The sequence below is a fragment of the Maniola jurtina genome, chromosome 23, assembly GCF_905333055.1.
Source record: "Maniola jurtina chromosome 23, ilManJurt1.1, whole genome shotgun sequence".
In the NCBI taxonomy this organism is placed as follows: domain Eukaryota; kingdom Metazoa; phylum Arthropoda; class Insecta; order Lepidoptera; family Nymphalidae; genus Maniola; species Maniola jurtina.
The window spans coordinates 3,049,474-3,075,867 of record NC_060051.1 but is presented as its reverse complement, the minus strand read 5'-3'; the positions used below and the strand labels follow the sequence as shown (position 1 = coordinate 3,075,867).

The 26,394-nt window shown below is 38.5% G+C and overlaps 1 protein-coding gene across 10 annotated transcripts in view; it reads right to left on the bottom strand.

Moving 5' to 3' along the window:
- Positions 1-520: 520 nt before the first annotated feature.
- LOC123877365 (rho GTPase-activating protein 190) overlaps positions 521-26,394 on the bottom strand; it is a 38,844-nt gene continuing 12,970 nt past the window's right edge. For all 10 annotated transcript variants that reach the window (XM_045924050.1, XM_045924043.1, XM_045924046.1 and 7 more), the window contains exons 11-40: positions 26,177-26,286; positions 25,356-25,542; positions 24,710-24,825; positions 23,852-24,001; positions 22,886-22,988; positions 22,596-22,749; positions 21,573-21,679; positions 20,870-20,964; positions 20,014-20,169; positions 19,235-19,379; positions 18,643-18,749; positions 17,996-18,180; positions 17,389-17,566; positions 16,558-16,679; positions 15,787-15,864; positions 15,364-15,408; positions 14,302-14,414; positions 13,653-13,748; positions 12,735-12,839; positions 11,996-12,086; positions 11,457-11,571; positions 10,890-11,002; positions 10,564-10,655; positions 9,658-9,765; positions 9,244-9,318; positions 8,723-8,858; positions 7,769-7,900; positions 6,902-7,040; positions 6,267-6,474; positions 521-5,560 (exon numbers count right to left, since the gene is read on the bottom strand). In XM_045924050.1, coding sequence (XP_045780006.1) covers positions 6,276-6,474; positions 6,902-7,040; positions 7,769-7,900; positions 8,723-8,858; positions 9,244-9,318; positions 9,658-9,765; positions 10,564-10,655; positions 10,890-11,002; positions 11,457-11,571; positions 11,996-12,086; positions 12,735-12,839; positions 13,653-13,748; positions 14,302-14,414; positions 15,364-15,408; positions 15,787-15,864; positions 16,558-16,679; positions 17,389-17,566; positions 17,996-18,180; positions 18,643-18,749; positions 19,235-19,379; positions 20,014-20,169; positions 20,870-20,964; positions 21,573-21,679; positions 22,596-22,749; positions 22,886-22,988; positions 23,852-24,001; positions 24,710-24,825; positions 25,356-25,542; positions 26,177-26,286 — 3,552 coding nt within the window. In that variant the 3' untranslated portion in view covers positions 521-5,560; positions 6,267-6,275. The remainder of the gene's footprint in view (positions 5,561-6,266; positions 6,475-6,901; positions 7,041-7,768; positions 7,901-8,722; positions 8,859-9,243; positions 9,319-9,657; positions 9,766-10,563; positions 10,656-10,889; positions 11,003-11,456; positions 11,572-11,995; positions 12,087-12,734; positions 12,840-13,652; positions 13,749-14,301; positions 14,415-15,363; positions 15,409-15,786; positions 15,865-16,557; positions 16,680-17,388; positions 17,567-17,995; positions 18,181-18,642; positions 18,750-19,234; positions 19,380-20,013; positions 20,170-20,869; positions 20,965-21,572; positions 21,680-22,595; positions 22,750-22,885; positions 22,989-23,851; positions 24,002-24,709; positions 24,826-25,355; positions 25,543-26,176; positions 26,287-26,394) is intronic.

Genomic DNA, 26,394 nt, shown 5'->3' with positions numbered 1-26,394 from the left:
ATTTTATGGTCGATGTTTACATTCGCCAAGCGCGTTGCACCAACGTATACAAGGGTCAAGAGAAATCCCTTTTGGCAGCGTTGTCATATTGGCTATAGAGATTTTAGAGTACAGATTTGTTTAACTGTAGCTTCTTACCAACCTAAAGATAGATTATATTTATGCATTTTAATCGATTTCTCTAAAGAATTTTATCAGCATTTTCATATCAATATTGATATATTACAATCGATATTATATTCGATAAATCGATATTCAATGTAAACGCGAGATATGATAGGGACGGTTGACGGGACATGGATATTAAGTTTTTCGAATTAACGAAAACGTATTTATATGAAAACGATAACTAGAAAGATAAGCAATATAAAATAGTCGTTATTAAGGTGGTTGTACTTATAGTATGTTTTTTCTGTACTCTTGGCAATTAACTTGACATATGTGCCAAAAGGGAGTTCTGATGTGAAAAATAATAGGAATTACGAAATCACCATACACTTCCAAAATAAAATGGCACATGGTATAAAAAACAAAGGTGCTGTATTTAAAAAATGAATATAATTTATAGTAAGTAATTAAAAACACTCTAAAACTCATATTGCAAATACAGTAACAAATCATATGGCTTCCACAAATTTTACAATTATTAAAAAAATTTAATAAATAAAACTCAATCAATGTACAATATTTACATCGAATATTTATATAGAAATTACACGAAGGCGAATTATTACCACTTCTTTTTCTTTTTATAAAATACGCGCTCTTTTTAATGTACCTATAACGTATTTTTTTTTTCAAAACAATTATTATTGTAATATTGTATAAAGATATCCAATTGATTTCAGGTCTAAGTAGACGCACACTTCATATTCAAGAAAGAAAATTAGCAAGTCGATGATAATTCGCCTTAATCAAAACATTAAAAAGGGAAATCTCAAACCAGAGCGCTGTGAGGAGAAGCGAATAAAACAATTTTTATAAAAATAATATTTGAAACGAAAGTAGATTCTATGTCTTTTTCGATTCATAGTAAAATATAAAAAATTCCCTCGCATCATTCCCCTATTGGACACGATTATTTTGCCTCCATTTTGCGTGCGACGCGTCGTTACAAGATGGCGGAGCGCGCACGCAAAATGGCGGCCAAATATAATGATATTTATATCGATAAAAACTTACATAAATACACCTTAACTATGCTTAATGGAGACATCTAGTATATTTAAATATTACTTATGAATAGTTTACATTGATTTCACATTTTTGCCAGGCTCATACTCACTATGATATTAAAATCCTAACACAACGTCAGACTTGATATTTCTTGTAAGAAGATGTCTTAAATCTAACGTCACAATAATGCGTATCGCTCTTAGTTTAAGATATATAGAGCGCACTTTAACTTGGCTCAGACTTAAAACGAGACTTTACATCTCTACATAACTCTGTCTCGTTTTCATTCTAAGTCTGAACCATCAAAGTTCGTTCTATAGATTGGGTTCTAGCCCTTTTGAGCCTTATTAGTTACATGATTTCAATGTCATAGAGAATTAAGGCCTTAAACGCAAACATATATATTAAATATATTATTATTATAATTATATAGAAATTGCATTTCCTTCTATACGTTTTTAAAAGCTTCACGAGGATACATTTTGTGTACAAATTGTGGGATAAACTAAATGATTGCACTGGATACTTGTGATTAGAATTTAAAACTAAAAACGACATGTATATCTAAATGCATTCTAAAATAAATTTACATAATTAACCCTCGTACTGTGTGTTACACATACTTCATCGTTGAAATAAGGTTGCCAATAATATTTCATTATATTTAACATGTTTTTCCATGTAGAGGATAACATTTTTGTCACTTACGATTTTTTTAATGTTTGAATTTTAGTGTTTTGGACTCAAAATCGCTCCAAAAAGTGGAGTCATTTAAAAAATATGTGATGCAAAAGATTCTAACTGAAATCTTATCCTCCACATTAACATACCGATGCTAAAATAAATTAAAAATTAAAATATATCAATTGAAAAAAAATCAGCATACAAAAATATTCTTTTTTGCATAATAATTATCGCACATAAAATAATTTCTACAATCAGTCTATTTATAAACACTTAAATATACAAAATAGGCCATCCGCTTCATAAACGGACCACTATTAAGATTTCGCCTAATATATTTCAGATTATGGCTAGAGACGAATGTAGCCGAAATTAGGCAAGCAGCAGTTTCGCTTAGGGCACCACCCAAAAACTCAAGTTATCCTTGCGCGTAAAACCGCGAGAAATTCCAGTTTCATTTGCGTTTTCGCATGAACAGGCTCATGAATAAGGACTCCGATTGGATTCAAAACTAGTAAAATTCTCCCGAGTTTAGCCGTTTAAGTAAGTATATAAGTTTATAAAACCTGAGCTGTTAGGAGTGAAGTTATACATTTATATATAGTTGCCGAATTTCGGCGTCTACCGTACTATGTTACGGATGTACGGAAAAAACGCGAACGGGTTGCGTCTTATCCGTACAAATGCTGCGCTCTCCTTATTCAATACGATACATTAGAGTGGAATGAAACACCCGGTTTCTCTGCTCGCGAAACATCTCTAATCTGTCCCTAGCCTAAATTAATATTCTTAAATAAATTAAAAATTTACAATGTGATGTTTTTGTTTGAGTTAAGAAGGTAAAAGCATATTAATTAAACAAAGTATATATTTCACAAAAAAAAGTTGTGATAAGTGTAGTGTGGCGTAAGCAGTAATTTGGTGCTGTAGCGCGAGCGAGACGGGTCATGTAAGCCTGTCGCTGACTTCCGATAAAATAATAGTAGGTCCATCGAAAATCGGCGAAAAATACTTCTTTGACGCAGATATCCCACAAAAAATCGGAATGTCCTCCCTCACTGAACACAACGAGTGTGCGTTAACTTGGTTGAAATCTATACAGCTATTTAAGTTTCAGTTAAAACGAGACAGATTTATGCCAGCGGTATAACGCTGTCTCGTTTGAACAGTGTCTTAAGTCTGAGCAAAGTCAAAGTGTGCTCTGTAGATCTCAGCCTAGTGTCAAATCGTACACCGCCGTCTTATTGTCTAAAGATGGCTATTGTCGAATAAAATTCATATCAAACAAAATTATACAGTGTAAATATTTGGGCCACCAATTCGAATCTTTTTCGCCATAAAAAGTTCTCACATGTTTTTTTCTAAAAGGATGCAGAATGCAATTTTATGTGTATTAAATGTCTACTGCACCAAATTACACCCGAAACCAAAGCGAGAATTGGTTTTTGTAAATTATGAGATCGTATTTTATCTACAATGTGTATAAAAAATACATTTAAAACCTTAGTAAAAAAGGGTAGTTGTACAAAGAAAACAAATAGCCATAAATACATAGAAATTAAGAACTAAATATTATAAGCATAAAGCATTGGACGTACTTAAAAGATACAATGATATAGCTGTTAGATTGGAATCTCAAGAAAAAAATTGATCAAAATAGTTTATCATTAGTAAGCGAAAAAATTACAATAAAATCCATCTCATATACGAAAACGAAATACGTATCAGCTGCCTCTATAAAGACTATAATTGATTTAACATTACCAGCCTTAAATATGTATTCGAATGGCAAGATAAAAAAAAAATATTTCATCAACCAACTAGGTGCCTAACAATTAGGTCTAAGAACCAAAAATCTAAGCGTTATAGGCAAGAGTAATCTTAGTAAAAATTCCATTTCCTGAATTAAGCTTAAGAAATAAAGTTTTGAAAAAAAAAACCCGTATTTTAATATTTCTCATTGTAAAATGTACAATTTTATTGTAAAATTTTGTTCAGATTTAGAAACAAAAGGTTGTGAGTAAAAGAACACACTAAAAAGCAAAATCGATTTTTTCAAATTCCCCGGCCATGTTCAAAATCTTGTGCACGCACGAAAACGGCTATTTAGTCGGACCGCAACGCATTACTTGCATTTCGTTCATTCTCTATGAGGGAAAGCGAGATGGCTACAGTTTGTGTCATCATCAGTATCAGTAGGTTTTCTGGCGGGAAAATCGACCAATCAGAGCCTGTCACCAAATCTATACAAATAAAGAAGTGTCTAGACAGCCACAAGCATTCGTTTGTTAGTAATAATACTCGCCACAAGATTTTTATTAGCTTTTGAAATTTGTTCCTTAACACAAAGCATTAAGGTAAAATTTTGAATGGCATAACTTCATTTGAGGCCGTATAATTTTTTAAATCAAACGAACTTTGGTGGCTGTTTAGACAGTTCCCAGAAACCAAAGAAAGAAATACCTTAAGTAAGTCTATAACGTAGACGAAGATTTTAAAGAATTCTAATGGGATCTTTAAAAATCTAAATCCACGCCAAGGAAATTTTATTTTATTTGGTTCAGAACCACCCACAGAATTACACACAATATTACAAAAGTACGTAATAAGGTAGTTAAATCAAATATGAAAACATCCAAGTTATATTTCGTTGCTGTCCGCCTAAATAAGCGTTTCAAAACCTTACACGCATATCACTAATTAGTTATTCATTAATATTAACAATTATCCAATAATTACTCAACGACTGAACGGAATGTGCTCATTACGTGGTGTTGCCTTTAATTGATAGTAATTAATTCAAATATATAATAATAATATAATGTTAAATATACCAATAATACTTAGATTAAAAAACGTTTATTTTTTACTTTTTTTTTTACGTTAAATACTTTTTGTGCAGGAATCTCAACCTTACGCCTAATAGAAATGCGATATAATTTGATTAACACCTACCGTTAAAATACTGATCCGATATTAGTCCACCGTACATCGTCAGTTCACACGATCGAATAATAATTTATAATTAATTATTTAACCTATCTTCCCCATACACTAGTCGACGTATAATCAAAATAATAGCGCAAAGGGCTTAAACACTGGCGATTTTCGAACGTATTTTTAACAAGACGATAAGTGAACATGCTTGCAACTGAGCCGCAAAGAAATTGGCCCTAAAATGTACACGCGAGTGCGAGTGAGTGAGCGATATTGCAAGAACGCGACATCCGCGTTGCAGAAAACCAGTTTACGAATCGTCTCGCTGAAAAAACGCTTGCAAATCGCCAGTGTGCTAACACCCTAAATATATATCGTTTACGGAAGCGTCGCGGTGTAACTCTAAGCATAATATGATATGACAACACTTGTAAAAATAATCCGCCAATTTGGAATACCGAATCGTTAAAAACCCTACAATACAACAACAATAGCCGCTCGACCCTCCACCGCGGCCTGCGAATCGGACGTACAAAAGTGGTCGGCACGGCTCGGTGGAAGCGTCAGAGAAATATAGACACTTATTCGGAACCAATAAAGCCTACAATCGCGTGTCCATAGCCGCCTTACGCACTATCATATAATATAACCTCACTGGAACGGTACACGGCAATATAAACGTTACAATCCACGTTTTGTTACGTCACTCTTAAAGCTGACGTCACACGTCGTCCATCACGAATGCAACCTGCATTGTGGGTTCCTGGAATGACAAAATCATATCGTCAAACTTGGATTTTAAAACTCAACAAATAGATAAAAAATACTCATTTTCAGAGCAACCCAAGTTTGATGGGTTTGATATACCGTATCAAGTTACCATAAGAACCGCTAAAAGAACCGATAAGTTTGGATTTAGCATACTGCGATGCGAGCCTTGACGACGTAAATAACAATAAACAAACTAGATGTCGCCACAGTATCTGCGATCACTCGCCAAATAGCCTGATTCGCGCTAACGAAGTTTTCACTATATTATACAGTGATCGGACCAGCTGGGTTTTCACAGGCATAACGAGATAAGGCGTCGGAGGACACCCGTCAAACGCAAGTAGTTACCCGGACTAAACAATCAAAATGGTGGCCATTTTTTCTAATTCAGAGAACAGCCGCTCCATTACGGTAGAATGACAGCTACAATGTCATTATGCAATCACATCTGATTGGTTATCACTCGCTGTCTATTGGCTACAAAGCATTGTTGCAACAAGAATACCATAAATTCAGCCAATCACAACAATTGCGATTGTAATAATGTCGCAGTTTAATAAAGCAGGTTTTTCGGAATCGACCTACAGGTTCTTCTTTTACACGGAAACCCTATATATCGATTTTGAAAGAAATCGGTCCAGAGCCAGCTAGACCAGTAGAGGCGACATATGAGAGTGAGGGAATAGAGTGTTACTCACACACGGTCCTCACACCATGACGAAGGCCTCCTGGCCGCGGAACAGGAACGGGTGCTGGTCGATCATGGTCTGCACGATGTCCTCGAGGTAGGGCCGCGTCATCTCGAAGCGGCCCATATCCGAGAAGTGCACCGGCAGTAGCGTGGGCCACCAGCAGATGGCCAGGTTCTTGCTGTCCATGGAGTTCAGCTTCGAGTTATCTGCCACCCTGCAAAACAAAAATTGACATTTATTTCAGTACTAGATGATACCTGAGACTTCGTAATTGATTTAGGTTTTTTAAAAATCCCGTAGAAACTCGTAGCCTTTTCCTTTTGACCTAGAATCATGTAATTTGGCAGGTAGGTAGGTCTTATTGCACAAGTACAGGAATAAATCTGAAAACCGCGAATGTGTGGTTACAACATCATTTATAAAAAAATGTGTTTCAATTTTCAAAGTAAGATAACTATACCAAGTGGGGTATCATAATATGAAAGGGCTTTACCTGTACATTCTAAAACAGATTTTTACTTATTTTTATACATAATAGTTTTTTATTTATCGTGCAAAATGTTGGAAAAAATACCTGAGTACGGAACCCTCAGTGCGCGGGTCTGACTCGCACTTGGCCGGATTTTTTCATTTCCACATACCTCGCGAAATGGTTCAGCAAGTAGTCCAGGGTCGCTCGCGCGGGCGGCGTGAGTGCGGAGGCGAGCAGCGCGCGTAGAGCCAGTAGCCTCCAACTGCGGTCCTTCAGCTCTACGCCGCCCGCTATGCAGCCTCGCATCGCTGCAACACGAAACGGAGGCCTCAATAAATTGACCTTAAGCCAGTCGCCACTCACGACGCTTAGAGGATGGAGTATTGTAAAAACAACAAAAAAAGCCTGAAAAACAGAGTAAAGTACGATAGGTATAGTACGCGACAGGGCAAGATGGCAATCGTGGTGAGGATGCCCTACACACCGTACAGGCGCCGCGCTAACCCGGTGCGGGACAGCGCGGGTGACGTGTCATACCACGATTCCCTCGACCTGTCGCGTACTATACCTATCATACTTTACTCGGTTTTCCATGGTTTTTTGCTGTAACAAAGAAATGAATTGGGCATAAGGCAACAGACGAACCAAGTCTACTACAGACTACGACTACAGGTCTACGTTTGTCTTTTATCTCGCCTTGCATTTTAAGATGTAGATGATAAAAAAATATACTTAGGACTAAATGACTAGGACACTTTGATATTGTAATTCTTAGAATAATGAACTGGTGTACCTAACCAACTGTAATATCTCACTGTCATGGTTCGCGTGATCATTTCAATCTCAATTAATATTGTTATTTTTTATTGGTTATTTATTGTAATTAATAGGCTAACTATATATTTTGCACGCCATACACAAATGGCAAAATGTGAAGGACCAAGGACCTGTCAATATACCTACCATCATTGTTACTCACATTTCGCAAAATAAAGAATCATTTCATTTCATTTTATTTCATAGTGTTAACTCTTACCCGCAATATCCTCCAACTGCGCCATGCTGGTGTCGTCGAGTAGCGGTGGCAATTTCTTCGAAAAGAAGTCCTTGAGCGCCGTCGCCACCGCATTTACGGGGATATCTAGCGCTTCTAGATCTATGTTAGGATCTGGAACATATTGTACAAAACACTGGAACATATCGTCCCACTGGCGGTGGAGACGATGGGCTGCTGGGGTGGGGTGAAGGGTTTTCTGCGCGACATCGGCCGTCGCCTAAGAGAAAGAGGCTGTAATCCGCGCTCCGGGGCCTACCTGCCCCCCGATTGTGTAAGAAAAATGTATTCACCGTAAAGAAGTTCTGCCCTTTGATTGGCTGTGAAAAAAGGTAAACAGCGAATGAACCAATCAAAGGGCAGAATTTCTTGACGATAACGATAACCATGAAAACGTTTTTCTTACACAATCGGGAGACTGGTCCAAAGGTTGCCCGTCGCTATTCCGCGTGGCAATGCCGCCAGCTTGATGGGCACCTTTGGCTCAGGGGCAACTAGTGGCGGACTGTTTGACGATGTATAATTTTAACATCACACTTCACACTAATATTATAAAGGCGAAAGTTTGTATGTGTGTGTGTGTATGTTTGTTTCTCCTTCACGCAAAAACTACTGGACGGATTTGGCTGAAATTTAGAATGGAGATAGATTATACCCTGGATTAGCACATAGGCTACTTTTTATCCCGGAAAATCAAAGAGTTCCCACGGGATTTTTAAAAAACCCTCATCCACGCGAACGAAGTCGCGGGCATCAGCTAGTAATTTATAATTAGTAGGTAGTTTTTAAGGATTGACATTATATTTGTAGTCTATTGTTGCTGTGGTGAAGCTGTGCCTTGACAGCCGATAATCCGGAAAACGCAAGTCCAGTATCATGTTACAAATTCTGTTTCAGAAATGTTTTAATATATATAATAGGTAGTTATAGCATTACCTTCATAAAACTTGCTAAACAGCATATCGACGTGCGCCCTGTTGCCGGGCACTCGGTACAGGCCCTCAGACGCCAGCCCCTCCCGCTCGATGAAATCTACGCACTTCTCTACGAACAGGGGCACGCCGTGTGGACCCTGGGAAACATTTTTATTTAACTAAGAACAAATATTTTTGTTGCATCTTTCGCCTATACTATATTGATAGGTAGTTGTATAATATACAGTGTGTTTTTAGAGTTCTGTACCTCAAAAGGAAAAAAGAATACTCTATAGGATCACTTCGTTGTCTGTCTATCTGTCCGTCTGTCATGTCTGTCGAGAAAATCTATAGGGTACCTCCCGTTGATCTAGAACCATGCAATTATCAAAAATAAAATTATTAGTGTTTTCAATTTTCAATATAAGATAACTATATCAAGTGGGGTATCATATGAAAGGGATTTACCTGTACATTCTAAAACAGATTTTTATTTATTTTTATGCATAATAGTTTTTGATTTATATATATCGGTAACTTTACCTGTGGACCCCAATTTTGTGGGGGTGGATTTTGTATTTGAGCTGCGTTTTTTTTGTCTTTGCTTTTTGAGAATTCCTGAAACAAATAAAATACATTTTTAGGAAAAAAAACCCTTATAAGATCACTTTGTTGTCTGTCTGTCTGTCAAGAAGCCTAAAGGCTACTTCCCGTTGACCCAGAATCATGAAATTTGGCACCACGATTAGCGACGGGATTCTCCCGTATTTGTGACATCTGCCCCAGAAAGAGAAGCCTAAGAGAAGAGGAGATAAGGAAGAGAAAGAAAGAACTTGTAGGGAGTCAAGAAGGCGCTCCAGGAAAGAGCCATCGAGTAGTACCGAATAGGCACCCTCCCGCGTTTCAGCCCAATTCAGCTGCAAAGTTGGTGGGGCCATGGTAGGTGATGGGTTGTACCTTATGCCTTCGGTCGTGTTTGCCGAAAGCGGTGGGCCTGCGTCGCGAGTCAGCGGCACTTGACGACGAGTTGTCTTGCGCCGAAGACGGATACTCTCCCGATAATACCTGTGGGAGAATACAAACATTTTGGAGAACTTTGACTTTTCTTAGACATAAGTTTGAGTTAAAATGAGACAGATTTATGCAAGCGGTATAACTCTGTCTCGTTTTAGCAGTGACTTAGTCAAAGTGCGCTCTATAGATCTCAGCCTGTCTTTCAGGCACGCAGGTCTCTTCCCAATGTTTTTCTACAACATTAAAGCGAGTGATGTTTTTAAAGAATATTAGCCAGCTATATAAGTTTACCATGACTAATATTCCCCTTCCCATCCAACTGAGCGTAAAGCTTGTGCTAATAGGTACGACAATAGTGCAAAAGGTGGTGTTTGAACCGGCGTAACCACTAAGCTATCAAAATTTTTACGTAGGCTTTTACGTCATGCATAAGCTTGTACCTTATGTGTAGGCTTCAACCTTATACGTAGGCTTTTACCTTATGCGTAGGCTTTTAGCTTATGCATAGACTTTTACCTTATGCGTCGGCTTTTACCTTATGCGTCGGCTTTACCTTATGCATAGGCCTTATGCGTACTTTAACCTTATGCGTAGACTTTTACCTTATGCGTCGGCTTTTTCCTTCTTTACCATAAGGTAAAGCCGACATAAGCATAGGCCTTATGCGTAGACTTTTACCTTATGCGTAGGCTTTTACCTTATGCGAAGGCTTTTACCTTATGCGCAGGCTTTTATCTTTTGCGTAGGCTTTTATCTTATGCGTAGACTTTTACCCTATGCATAGGCTTTTACCTTATGCGTCGGATTTAACCTTATGCGTTGACTTTTACTTTATGGATAGGCATTTACCTTGTGCGTAGGCTCGTGGTGCGGTGGAGGGGGCAAAGGCCGGGGCCTCCGCGTCTCGCCGTCGGAGCTGCCTTCACTTGACTCACTGGCTGCTGTTGAAACAAACAAACTATTAATACAACCAAAAGTGAAGCACGTCAAATCTGTCTCGTTTTAACTGGAACTTAAGTCTAAGCAAAATCAAAGTGCGCTCTATAAATCTCACCCTACGATTCTGTACTGCTACTGAGTTATAGTTATATATAGAGTTGAATAATTGAATAAATAATTTGAATTGAATTGAATTGAATTATACAGCGAAATAAAGCATGTAACTGTAAACTCACCCTTATCTTCCTGCGTCCTCGCTCTATATCCAGTGGGCAGTTCGGGCGGACCCACAAACATGCCCAGTTTGGGCACTCTAGGACTCTGAACCGCTACTAAGTTACCCAATGACCTAAAATACAACAGATACATTATTTGCTTTCAGGGAGCTATTATAATAAAATACTGAAAAAAACCTAATTATATAAGGCAACAATAAAAATGATATACCGTGTTATACTACAAGATCTCGAATAAGATGGACGCCGCATAACTATTTAAAAAAAATCTCTACAATTACCTATTGCCACTGTGGCAGATTGGATATCATTTTTAAAAATCCTGTATCTTATAAAAGTTTCACAATATATTGCAAATAAAACATCGGATTGAAACTAGAGGTCAACGAACGTTTCGTAAATAGGCCACTCGAAGTCTGAAGTGGGGCATTGACCTGAGTTTTTGCATACAATGCGGGTTTGAAAAATACTAGATCACTAAACTACAAAATAAGGCAAATGGTTATTGGTATTGGATTGTGCTGAAACCCCGTATACTAAACACTTTACTAATAGTGGGTAGGTTACCTTTTCTTGTAATGTCTGGGCGCGTGATGCGCGTGGTGCGCGTGGCGCCGCCGCACGTGCGCGCGCGCGCCGCCCGACGCCTCGCTCGACCCGGAACTATCAGTCTCCGAGAACGCTATACACGTAATACCATGAATTAAACGTTGTAAACATCGGTAATCCATACTTATATTTACTTATTATAAATGCGAAAGTGTCTGTCTGTCAATAATTTGTCTGCTAGCCTTTTCTGGACCAACAGCTTTACCAACTTTAATGAAAGGTACAGAGCCAGATCACATTCCGTGGGCGCTACTTTTTATCCCGGAAAATCTAGGAGTTCCCACGGGATTCTTAAAGGCCCATCCGTTTAACCGATTTATATGTTTGGTACAAAGGTAGCTTGCATCCCGGAAAGCAGAGTTCCCACGGAATTTTTAAAAAACCTATATCCACGGGAATGAAGTCGCGGGTATCAGCTAGAAAAGTATAAATTATAGTTAAACATATGAATGGAAGAAGACCTACGCAATTGGATCTTAAATAAAATCTTATCATACATGGTTGATGTAAAGCAGTCTTCTCATGTCTCCTGTGTCTTCTTAACCTCGTCATTGATGGCGCTTCCATGTATTCGTTCGATTCCTTTATCTGCAAAAAACAGCCCCGTTTAGTTTAAAAGGACTCGCCCATCGTCTTTTTAAAATCGCTTCGGAAGTCCTTGAATTCGTCTCGTTGATCCGATTTTTTTACACAAACTAAAGACTTTTAAAAATGACTATAAAGTAAAGTGTGACATGGCGTTGTAATTTTTTCTATTTTCTAGTTTCTTACATAATTTATTTACGCACGAAGTTTCCTTAATATTTGCCCTAAAATAGGGATTTTTCAAAGGTCATAAATTATTCAAAGTAAATAATATAATTTTACTAAATTTATTATTTTATGGCATAGATAATGGAGAGATAAATCGATATAATGGCATAGTTATAGACCTAAAATAACAAATAGAATAATAGGCGTAATGCGTTTGTATGGAGAAGTAAAATTTTTATGCAGCGTCGTATGGAGCGCTAAAGTAAAACATAATATAACACATATCTATTAAACCTTTTTCATGAATACTTTCTAACTTTGCTATACCTATTCTACTCCCTTTACAACCTTTCGCACTGCCAAGGGTCACTGGTAGAGATCTTTTATAGAGATAAGTTCTTCCCTGTCCACATTTTCTTTATTTTTCTCTTTATTGTTACAACTTTCTAGTACAAATAAAAAAAAATGTTTATAGGCAAATACCTGTGCGTATTGCGCGTCTAGTTCGGTTTCGGAGCTGACGCCGGACGGATGGTGGTGGTGACCACCTTGTTGGCTGCTCGAGTGCGACCAGCCCGATCGCTGCGACTGCGAAAGGACATTGGATGAAGACATCGGCAAACATCTCAATATCACACTAAAATTATAAAGGCTAAAGTTTGTGTGTATGTGTGTGTGTGTATATGTTTGTTACTCCTTAACGCAAAAACCACTGAACGGATTTGGCTGAAACTCAGAATGGAGATAGATAATATCCTGGATTAGCACATAGGCTACTTTTTATCCCGGAAAATCAAAGAGTTCCCACGGGATTTTGAAAAACCTAAATCCACGCGGGCGAAGTCGCGGGCGCCAACTAGTAATTTTATAAACGCGAAAGTTTATAGTTATGTATGGATGGATATTTATTACTCTTTCTTGCAAAAACTACTAGACGGATTTGGCTGAAATTTAAAATAGAAATAGATTATACTCTGGATTAAAACATAGGCTACTTTTTATCATGGAAAATCAAAGAGTTCCCACATCATTTTAAAAACCTATATCCACGCGAACGCATACTGAGAGGAGACCTATGCTATGTAGTTAGTGAGCCGGCGATGGGTTGATCATGATGATGATGATGATGAATAGTTATTGTTTAGTGCTATAGCACTGAACAAGGCGTGCGCGGCGGCCGCCTGCGGGAGCGAGGGGCCTTGCGGCGAGGGCGCCGGCGCGCGACACGATTTCATTCGCGGTGCTACCGCCTCCGTATTACCAGCGCTTGTATTGTTGTACAGTTTATTACTATTTTATTATTAAAACATATTATAAAACCATAAATATCTAAAAGTGTTATCAGTACAGTCCAATTCAAAGTGCAGTGCAACACATCACTATACAGTTATTTTAAAATACCTTTCTTTCCCGTTGATGAGGTGGTGGTCCTATTGTGATATGCTGGAGCGCGTCGCTGACCATAGTGTAGTTGTTCATGTCCAATTTGCCCGGTTGCTACAAAAAGTGTTGGAAATTATTATAAACTCCTTTCACAGAGTTCGGCCAGTTACGTTTAATTTTTAACGTGAAGTATTGTATAGAAGAAGGCGTTACTTTGCGGAAGCCCGTGATATACCTACAAAAATCAAAAGCTTAATTTGCTATAAGCTGTGGACGTCTAATACGTTGCCGGTGATGATGACGTCTATCAGATGGTGCAGCGTGGACGCACATGCTCATCCTGTAGTGAACGCACGTTGTCCTTAGTCCGCGAGTTGCCACAGACCGCCACCGTCTGACAGAACGTTTTGCTACCCACTGGGTGTGTAGAATAGAATAGAATAGATTTTTATTCAAATAAACTTTTACAAGTGCTTTTGAATCGTCAAATAATTTACCACTGGTTCGGAATGCCATTCCTACCGAGAAGAACCAGCAAGAAACTCGGCGGTAGATGTCATAAAACGCAGGAGTCGATGGATGTTAGCGGCGCAAGACTGTGGCATGTGAAAGTCCCTACAAGAGACGTATATCTATCGGATGATGATGTCTAATAGAATCAAACTACCTTGAGTGTCTGTGAGTGTCTAAGCCTCTGATGGTGCGGCGCGGGCGCGCGCGCTCGCCCCGTCGTGAACGCACGTTGTCCGTAGCCCGCGGGTTGCCACAGACCACCGCCATCTAACAGAACGTTTCGCTAACATAATTTCTCCTCAGTCACTTTATCCATACTAATATCCATACTAATATTATAAATGCGAAATTGTGCCTGTCTATCTGTCTGCTAGCTTTTCACGGCCCAACGGTTAAACCGATTTTGATGAAATTTGGTACAGCGTTAGCTTACATCCCTGGGAAGGACAAAGACTACTTGTTATCCCGGAAAATCACAGAATTCCAACGGGATTTAAAAAAAACCTAAATCCACGCCGACGAAGTTGCGGGTCATCTAGTACTTTAAATCTTGCAATTTTGTAATAAGGATTTCTTGAAATTGGTGTTAAAAAATTGTCATATAATACACGTTTCTACATATAAAAAAACCACAACACAATGATATATCTGAAGATTATGCTTAATATCTTAAATAAGTTAAGATACTTTTGGTAAAAATCACTACAAAATTAAACTCTTCAAATTTGTATTTAATATACTCAATATTATAAACATGCATAGAATTTTTTTACTCTAATGAAGAAATAAGAATAGAAATAAACAAATCCTTTAACAAAATTCTGTATTATGCCTTTAGGCTAATGTGGTACAATATAGTTTTAACTATGACACCATTTCGATAAACAAAGTTGCAATTACTTAGCACAGACTATGGTCTATTTGGGCTGCAAATTGCAAATACCAGTCTAAGTTTTTATCTTGTGCTTTAGTCTATAAAGTTTGGTGTAAAATTTTCACTTTTCATTAAGTCTGTAATTAAATAAATAAATAACGTTTACCACATCAACCTAAGTAAACAAAATCTACGTAATTCATGCATAAAAATAAATAAATCGACCTAAACAACGCATTCCATTCAACGGATGACTCCTTCCTACAAAAACATCTATCTACAAACGAAAATAAACCGTCCTGTTAAGTAAATAAGGTGTAGAATCGCTATTCATGCAATCACCTGACTCGTGGGTGCTGAGCGAATCCTCCGAACAGTTCAGATCGGCTGCGTTTCAATAATTTCATAATTTTATTTTTGGAACACCACTTGCTGTCACTTTTTTGCAAAGGTTGCCAAAAAGTGACAGCATTAAAAAACTAATTAAATGGGTTAATCAAGCGTCCCAAGTTGGACGGAATGTTTAAATTAAGGATGATTTTTAAATCCTAATAAAACATCGCATATACTTTGAGGAACTTTTTGATAGCTCTTTACAATGTCATGCATTTTAAAAGGTATCAAGAATTTTCTCCCTTTCTCTCTTACGGAAATATTCTCTCTTAAACAGTAACGTGACAAACATGTAATTCTTTTAAAAAGGTATAAAGAATTTTCTCTTTCTCTCCTAAAGGAATTCTCTATCTTTCTCACTTAAACACTTACGTGACAAATCCGCGTGCATTCTATGATCGGGCGGCGCGGGTTCCGGCGGCGTGCTGGGTGGTGGGTACACACTAAAACCTATACAGAAAAATTAAAGACTACATGTCCAACTTTTCAATCAACAAGTGTAAATTAAAAATTTATTACACCCCCGACAAGTGAAGGTTACAGTAATAACTAGAAAAGAGCTGATAACTTTCAAACGGCTGAACCGATTTTCTTGGATTATAGCTAAGAACACTCTCGATCAAGCCACCTTTCAAACAAAAAAACCAAATTTAAATCGGTTCATTAGTTTAGGAGCTACGATGCCACAGACAGATACACAGATACACACGTCAAACTCATAACACCCCTCTTTTTGGGTCGGGGGTTAAAAATCGAATTTACAAGGATGTCTTAGCTTATGTCTTCCTGGCTCTTTTCATTGGAATTTGTTTTCCAAACCGGTGGTAGCGTCTTGAGCCAGAAGGAAGAGAAAAGGAAGAAAGAAAGAGCCACAAATTGATCTTTATGAAATAAAGATAAAGTAATAAGTAAAACTATTCTTTATTGTACTCCAAAACATAGAAATGTACCAGTAAACCGGCAGGAAATATTGTATATCAAAGTTTAAAAAGAGATTTCGGCTTCGTAAAGCGTTGTCTTTGTCACTCATACCTATGTGACGTTTTGTCGGTCTCAACGACAGAGACAACGCTCTATGATAATGCTATCTCATTCTAAAGGTCGAGGTACAATATTTCCTTCCGGGTAGTGTACATAACTTACCCTTCAAAAAGCCTCTATTTTTGGAATTGTTCAAAGTATCGCTGTATTCGGAGTCGATATCGGCGCGCGAGTCGGGTCCAATGAGTAAGTCTAACGAGTTAGTCAGTTTATGGCTGTCCATTCTGTAAATGAAATATCTCATTTTTATATTTGGACATATTTTCTGAAAAAAAAACGTTCGTACACACAATAAAGTCAAAATTGAGATGAACAAATGAATTACCAGCTGATTGATTACGGTAAAATTACATGTCGCATTACTAAAGAAGTATCCAGGGGTTTGATTACGGTAAAACACGCATGACGGAAGTTGCGTCAGTTGTGGTCCAGATGGTAATGGACTCTAAGCTGAAGGTACGTATCAATACACCTACCTACCATACGCTTGCTTTTAATCACCATCTCCACGGACGATAGTCTCGCCTTGCAAATTCGATACAACTCTTATAGACCAATTTCACAATTACACGCACGAAACGTTTTGCGTCTTCATTCCTCATACGCATGGCTAAGGTTTGGAATATTCTTCCGCTTGTGTTTCCTACCAATTACAATCCGGGTATCATTTATATATATTTAAAACAAGAGTGAATAGGCACCTTCTAGGTAAACGCGTCCCATCTTAGACCACATCATCACTTTCCATCAGGTGTGATTGTGGTCAAGCGCTTGCCTATAGTGAATAAAAAAAAAGATCACATGGCGATACTATCGCCGACGAAAGTAGGTTGGACTTTTTGATTCCCTCGCCCATGAAGACGGCGCCTTAGCATTGTTGGAAGGGATCACGACCCTCATAAATGAAGGTAACGCAGACAATACTACACTCACTTGTGATCCAGATGGTAGGAGTGTAGCCGCGGAGGAGGCGCGGGTCGTCCGGCCGCAACGTCGGGTAAGTTGTGCGGATTGTGTGCGTTGTGCGCGCGCGGGGCCTCCAAACGGAACGCACGCTCAATCTCTCCTTTCCGCTCCCACACCTCTTTGAAGAATGGCGTGTAGAATGCCGCTGCAATGATACAACGACGGCATATTAGTACACATTGGTGTGGTGTCACTCTATAATAAGTTACTGATCCATTTATGCAAAAGTGTTATGTTATTGGTTTGTTCTTGAATCACGCTGCAACGGAGCAACTGATCGACATGATATTTTGCATGGTAGGATGGGCCCTCAGTGGCACTTCCTTCAGTTACTAGAGTGTGTTCCAAATCCGTGCCAATAAGCGTGTTCGCGGCCAAACCTCCGCCGCCCGTCACCGCTACCATTTGTGTGGACGGATTCGGGATGTTCATTGAAAATACACTAAAAACCTTAAGGCTGGGTAGTAGCCTCACATTTACCAGCAAGGTAGCGCTGAAAACCGTGAGACGTACAAAACTGCACTAAATACATTTTTCAATAGTGAAAAAGTCAGGAACACAAGTAAATACTCACATTTATTCTCAGCACTGGACGTGTAAGTGGTGAAATGCGCGCCCAGTCTGTCCGCAGTAGCGTTTCCCTCAGTAATAAGCGCGTGTCCCAGATCCGTGCCGAAGAACGTGTTCGCGGCCGAGCCTCCACCGTCCGTTACCGCGACCATTTGTATGGGCAGATTCGGGATGTTCATAGAAAATGCACTAAAAAAGACGCGAATTAGCACCTAACATCTCTTACACCCTAGCTTTAGTTTTAAGTTATCGTAATTAATTATCACCACTACATCGTTGTTTGACAATCAGAAAGTGTACAATAGTACCCAATTTGAATAAATGACTTTGACTTTGAAATGATTTAGACTATACCAAAAGACATGGTAATCCATTCTAATACGTCAATTTGCACTTGGAACTTATAATACTTACGGCCGTATTCACAAACATTACTATGAGGTCTCACAGTGCGCTCGAACGCATAGTGTAGGTTCCACCAATCAGATCATTGCAAATTGACGTGACACAGTCATCTGATTGGTGGAACCTACACTATGTGTTCAAGCGCACTATGAGACCTCATAGTAACATTTGTGAATACGGGTGTTAAACTCTTAGTAAATTTTAGAAATGCTATAAGGTACAGGATAAGTTAAAACATTAACTTACTTTAATGTCGCTAAACTTGCTTTTCTTTTCGCCGAGTATATCAAAATAAAGCCGTGTATTAGTTCTTCCCTAAATTGACTAGCGCCGTGAAAACTAGAGATTATCACCTGCAACAAATTAGTGTATTATAATTAGGTTTAACTACGCTGATGCGCGTATTACACGCGTAGAGCCAATCATGTTAAATAACCGGCCAAGTGCAAGTCAGACTCGCGCACCGAGGGTTCTGATTTTCTTGACAGACACGATGGACGGACGGACGGACGGAGAGATAGACAGACAGACGACAACAAAGTGATCCTTAAGGGTTCCGTTTTTCCTTTACAGGTACGGAAACCTAATAAAAACAATGATGACGTCTAGTTTGGAGCTCGCTTACCTATAGATGCCTATATTTACTCTCGCTTTGAAGATACCTAATGTGACAGGTGGAAATGGCACTCGAGGTGCCAATGGTGAGCTGTGCGTTAAGCAGACCGATGCGAGAGCGCTATAATAACTTGGATATAGTATAGTCGCTTCCTCGTCGGCGGAAGGACAAGTTCCTGTTGGAGGAAAATAGGAAGGAAACAAAAAAAAAACCCAAACATACCTCAACTTTCCTTTTGGAATCACCGAGAAATGTCTCGATGAGTATGGATCGATCGCCCGTGAGGAAGCACGCTCGATGTAAGAGCAATGGACTGAGCACACGCTCTGGAGAATACGGGTCGTCACAGAACATGCAAACCATTATGCTGCAACAAACAATTAAATTATGATTTGACATATTTTTGACTAATTTATGCCCGCGACTTCGTACGCGTGGACTATACGCGTCATAATAGCTGTCTGCGTGTCAAATTTCAGCCTGATACGTTCAGTGGTTTGAGCTGTGCGTTGATAGATCAGTCAGTCAGCTTTTTCTTTTTAGATTAAGCAATACAGTGTAAGAGAAATCAGCATTATTAGTGTGAGCGTTAATAAAATACCAAAGTAAATGTGAACGTAAATTCACGAGTCAGACGCCTCCTACGATACAGCGCTATGCACACCTATGCGAGTACAATAGTCGCGCAGGTGTGCACGTAGATTCGCATCGTGGACGCACCTGCATCTAATGCTCATGACACGCTGGTGTAGCCGTAGCATAAAGCGCCCGGTTCGGTAACCGACGCGGCCAAGTATCAACAATGTATTCTGATAATGGCGGCAACTTCTTACGGCCGAAATTAATAACTTATCTATCTGTAATCTGTCAATAAGTTTCTTCACAACGTTATTCGACAAGAATTATATGATATTTTTTGACAAATAACAAAGTTGCTAAGTTACTTATCGACAGATTAAAGATAGATTGATTATTAATTTCGGCCGTTAGTTTCATCTTACCGTATATCCGCGTCGAAGCAGACGATCAGATCGCGATACAAGTGCGCGTAGCTGGCTTTCTCTCTGTTGGCTCGTATTAACTCTTGTATCGCGTCCGCGGTCAACGCCTCAGTGCCTAATTCGCTCACAGTCGCTTCCATGTACGAACAATGCAAACTGGGGACAAAGGATAAAATTAATACATCCCCGGATAAACTTTAAAAACGAAATGAAACTAATCAGCAACTAACTAAAACCACGTAATTTATCCCTGACACATTTCATTTTATCCCTAAATTCCATACGATGTTGTTTGCCAAGGCTACAAAGATCATCATATTCAAATCATTCATCATATTCATATCAGATTAAAATTCAAATTCAAAATATTTTTATTCAATTAGACTTTTACAAGTTCTTTTGAATCGTCAAGCATCTACCACTGGTTCGGAATGCCTCGGAAATCGATTTATAACAAGGTGGTAAAAGAAACGCGAAAACGAAGTAACGCGTGATTATGATCAAATTCACTCGAAAGTTTCACCAAATAAATGGTTAAGTCGACTTTGATCTATTCCAAGTCGTAATCAAAAAAAATTAAAAAACACGAATACCCTGCCAAAAAACAACTGAAAAGTAAAAATTTACACATTTGAAAATGGCACCAGTCAGTTGCCATTTTTTTTTTTTAATTTATAGCCAGTGGCACTTTGGATGATGTGAGAATACTAAGATACCACATACATCCAAATCTATTCAGGCATTTAGAAATTATGGTGGAACGAACTCTAATACATCCATACACACAACTACACGAACCCTGAAAACATTACACCCCTCATTTTGGAAAGTCGTGTAAATATGAAATTGTACATACTTGTCAGCGAGATTCTGTCCCTCTTCCTGTAACCTAGCCAGCTCCTTCTTGTCCATACCATCGTCCTGCACGAACATCACTACTAAAGGCAACCCCTGTGAACAAAGGACAAACACAATTAATACTTGTCAACTATTCAAAAAAATCATCCAAAAATTAACGAATGTTTCAAAATTCAAAAAAATCAAAATATTTTTTTCCAATTAGACTCTTTTACAAGTACTTTTGAATCGTCAAGAGTATCTACCACTGGTTCGGAATGCCTTTCCTACCGAGAAGAACCAGCAACTCGGCGGTTGCTCGTTTCAAAGATTTGATATACAATATTATGCCATATATACAAGTAATAAAAGTCCCGCGCATTCTTCTTATTTCAATCGTTTTGAAGAAATTAAATTTAAATATGTGGACTGTCAAACCCCTATATTCACTCTGAAAGTGTTAGTCCACTTGGGAGTATTAACAGGGGTTTATTAAAGCAATGTGGCTTATTATGTTTTTAGACGTTGTTTAGACGCCCTCCCTGTGGTCTTATTAGTGGGACCTTTACTTTAGGGGTTCAATTTTCAAAATTCCTTTCTTAGCGGATGTCTAATATGTCATTCAGCCTGACTGCATGCCAAATTTCTGCCCAATTCAGTAGTTTGAGCTGTGCGTCGATAGATCAGCCAATTAGCTTTTCCTTTTATATTTTTAGACTAACCTGAAAGGGCAATTTATCCTCTTGCTCCAAACTGGATAAAAGCGTTTTTTCGGCACACCCTCTAATGTATTCGAACGATTCTTGATCTTGATACACGCAGAAGTAGCCTGAGAACATTTGGTAAACATAAAAAAACCAGACAAATACGAGCTGAACTCACATGAAGAGGGTTCCGTACGATAAATATGTTTTGTACGCATAATATTGAGAGTGAAGACTTCGGTTTTCTGTAATTTAGTATGTTAAGAACTATTTTTTTTTTTCATTTAAAAAAAAATCGTAACTTTAAAACCAGTCATAATTAATTTATTAGAACACCACCTGCAGTAGAGTTTCCTCCAATTCTCCTATTCTTAAGGTTGCCTGTTAGAGATCGCTATAACCAGCGATAAGGCCGCCTTTTGTATCCTTCTGTCTGTTTGTTTTTTAACTGTAATCCTTCTTGTGGTGGTAAAAATAAAGAGTATAAAAAAAAACTATTTGATTTCTGATTTAATCACGTAAAACATCCATACTAAAATTATGAATGAGAAAGTGTGTCTGTCTGTCTGCTACCTTTTCGTGGCCCAACAGTTTAACCGATTGTGATGAAATTTGGTACAGGGTTAGCTTATATCCCAGGGACGGACATAGGCTATTTTTTATCCCAGAAAATCGAAGAGTTCCCACGGGATTCCTAAAGCTTAACAAATTTGTATGAAATTTGATACAGAGGTAGCTTGCGTCCCTGTAATTGACATAGGCAACTTTTTATCCCGGAAAATCAAACAGTTCCCACGGGATCTTTAAAAACCTAAATCCACGCGGACGAAGTCGCCGGCATCCTCTAATAGTAAATAAGCCTCAATAGCTAAACAGGTTGAGGAGCCGACTGAATTCTAAAAAGGTCGGCGGTTCAAACACCACCCGTTGCACTATTGTCGTACCTACTCCTAATACAGCTTCGCGCTTAGTTGGAGGGGAAAGGGGAATATTAGTCATGATTAATATGGCTAATATTCTTTTTTTTTTAAAAAAACGTACCATTAGGTGCAAAATCCCGTGGCGGTTCAGCGGCGAAGTCGTCCGTCCGTAGCCTTTGTTCGACGCGCCACGAATGTCCGTTGATGTTAACCCGTCTCTCGCTATCACACCCCGCTATTAGACGCTTTCCGAATTCCCCAGCTATGCCTTCCACCTGAGATTTATGAAACATATATTAAAAAATAAAAGTGAGACAACATAACGCAAATCAAGCCAGAAATCTCTTGAAATATTTTTTCTTTTGATCTAAATAAAATTAATTATTAAAGATTATACTCCAAAAAACTCACTCCTAATATAATAAGGTTGATTTGGTTGGAGTCGGTGGTCAACGCCCACGGCGCGGCCGGCGGGCCCGCGTGGCACTGAGACTCACTCGACGACGTGAGAGACCTGCAACCAAACCTAACTTAGCGGGATCTCAATAGACTAAACGAGGTTGTCTATTTTGAAATGACGCGCCCCACTACATAATTTTGTTGAGTTAGATGTGTAAATTGCGGTGGACATAAAAATCGAAAATTTAACAATTGACTGCCGATTTTATGTTTTTATGCAGAAGAATAAATCGACAATGGATTGTTTAGTTCATTCGATTGGTTTTTTTGCAAAAATAATCCAACGCTATAAGAACTGCTATCATTTCCTAGCCAGTATTAACACAAAAAGTATCCAAGAAATGAAAAAGCATTTCCTGGACACTTTTTGTGTCAATACATCGTCTTGTAAAATTAGATTTCTTATTATATACCTCGACTCTGCCTGAAAATTAGAGCTGCAGTAGTCAGTTACTGCAGATGCTGAGGCAGTAGCCCCTTTAGCTCACACATGAAATCTTAGGGCCGGGGCACATATGGCGGAGCGCAGCGCAGAGCATGCCCGCGAAGTTTTCTAATCGCGTGACACATTACGCGAATTTCTACCAAAGTATGCGCGAGCACGCGCGGGACTGCGCGCGGATGCGCGAGTATCAGCACGGATGCACGTAGATTTTAGATATTATTTCAATGAGGACAATGTCGATAGTATTTTCACTGTGAAAAATGCTCTGCGCTGCGCTCCGCTATATGTGCGCCGGCCCTTATTTGCTCTTTGTATTTTCTAGCTCATAGTTTTAAGTTTAGTTGTAATTTTGTAGTTTTAACATTTTATGTATTTTTTCTTCTTGAGTGTTATGTGAGCTAAATAAAGTATTATTATTTATTTATTTTATAATTGGTATTTTTGTCATTTTAACTCCTTCGCTTCCAACTTACCCGACTCTAGTGTTCAATATAACAGGCAATGTAGCATCCAGACAGTTGGCCCCAGCCGGACAATGCTCTCTCATAGGGCAGTGAACAAATCCAAGATGCTGAAACAGCATCAGCTTTCGGTCTTGCTCCATTCTATCCAGCATTTTGTATCTAGACAGGTGTAAATTAATAATTTATTTATTTATTTAACACCCCCGACAAGTGAAGGTCACAGTAACTAGAAAAGATCTGATAACTTTCAAACAGCTGAACTGATTCTCTTGGATTATAGCTAAGAAGACTCTCGATCAAGCCAACTTTCAAACAAAAAAACTAAATTAAAATCGGTTCATTAGTTTAGGAGCTACAATGCCACAGACAGATACACAGATACACACGTCAAACTTATAAAACCCCTCTTTTTGGGTTGGGGGTTAAAAATATGATCAAATTACATAAGTAGAGACTTTCTGTTGCATAAAGTTTTGATGAAACTAAAACTAAGTATGCCATCTTTATGGATAATTGAATGTCCTTTTTACTGATGCTGATGATAATATATTCTGTCTTTTACACTATGAAAGACGGAATATATTAATTATCCCTCTTATTTACGAAATATCTACCGGATCAAATTCTTTTCGTTAGCCCTAATTCGCACGAGCGCTATAAAAGCGTTGCGTTAAAACCCGGCCTTGGCGGGTAATAAAGTTTTACGCCTTAAAAAAGCGTTGTCGTGTGAACAGATACTTGGAAATGCATGTGTTCTATTTTGAACGCTTTTTTAACGGACGTTAAAAAAGCTCTCGTGCGAATTAGGCCTTAGAATTTTTATTATTCTAGAATGAAAAAAGTGTATTCCATTTATCAAGTAAGTACCTAAAATCATCTTGCAGAACGTCTGTTATTTCTTTGATGTCCTCTTGAGTAATGGTCCCAGTGGGTGATATCCTCTTGAAATGGTAGAATAAATCGGCGTGCTCCAATAATAGCTCCTGGAATAAATAAAACATGTTATGCCATTTGAAACGACGCGACGTCCTTTTGGCTTCACATAATTTTTTCAATCCAGCGTTTTCAAAGACGTACATCATTTTGCGATGCTGACTAAACGTAGATATCTTAAGGCAAAACTATGATTAAAAGGCTTTTTTTCGTATTTGGATACAAGTTAGCCTTTGACTGCAATCTCATCTAGTGGTAAGTGATGATGCAGTCTAAGATAGAAGCGGGCTAACCTGGAAGGGCTATGGCAGTTTTTGTTGAACCCATACCACTTTGGTGTCTATACGGCATCATTCGGAACGCTAAATCGCTTGGCGGCACGGCTTTACTGGTAGAGTAGTAACTAGCCACTGCCGAAGCCTCCCACCAGACCAGACCAGATATTAAGAAATTATAAAATTCCAAACCCCTGCCGGTAATCGAACCCGGGACCTCCCACTAATACGACCACCCTATTTTCTATTTTTGGCCTAAGTTTCACATAGCCAGTTTCCCTAGAAGGTTCTAGAAGTATATTCACCTGCAAGTTATGCTTGGCTCGTCTCTGTATCTCTCTCTGATGTTCGTCATACACCCTCTGCTGTTGCTCTTCAGTCAAAGCCTCGTAACACTCCCTTCCCATCAGAAGAACTCTAACTTCTGACAACTGCTTCCCTGGTGTGACATAGCCAGTTTCTTCTAGAAGACGCTTGAATTGTTGACACCATCTGAAAGAAGCCATATTTTTTAAACTATTCTGACAACTTATAGCACCTTTTTTTAGGGTTCCATACCGCAAAAGGAAAAAAGGAGGATCACGATCACTTCGTTTTCTGTCTGTCTGTCGTGTCTGTCAAGAAAATTTATACTTCGGGTACTTCCCATTGAATTAGAATCATGAAATTTGGCAGGTAGGGTAGGTCTGGTGCACAAGTAAAGGAAACAGTCCAAAAATCGTGAATTTGTGGCTACATCACAAAAAAATGAAAACATGTTCACAAAAATTAGATTATTAAATTACATTAACTTGCAGTGTTCTACATAAGTGTTCGGTACGTACATCTTATACAATGGTAAGGAACCCTTCGTGTGGAAGTGTGTCTCGCACTTGACCGGTTTTTATTTTATTTTAAAATAATCGCTAAGTCTCATAAATACCAAATCAAAGCATTTAATTAAAAACCATTGTACACATTTTTTATTCCATTGATGGTTTTCTACGAAAAAATATTTAAGTGTCGCTTAGTGAAGTAGCAATGTAGAACCAACCAATATTTATAATTCTTCTCAAACACCTGATTTGAGAAGAAGCCATGGATTTTATAATTTTAGACACAGAAACATAACAGAATTTACACTTACTCATAGTTCCTCTGCTTTTCCTGCGCTTCGTGTAGGTACGTCTTGAATATCGCTGCTGCTTCGTTCGTTTCTAATATTTCGTATGGAATTTTTTGAGACTGTCCTAAGGTCTGAAAATAAAATACGAAATTGGTATCTTGTCTGAGAGCACTTTCCTTCATCAACCCTCGAGCTTTACCGGACTCAGGCTACTCGGGCTACTCGTAGAGTCCGGGTTT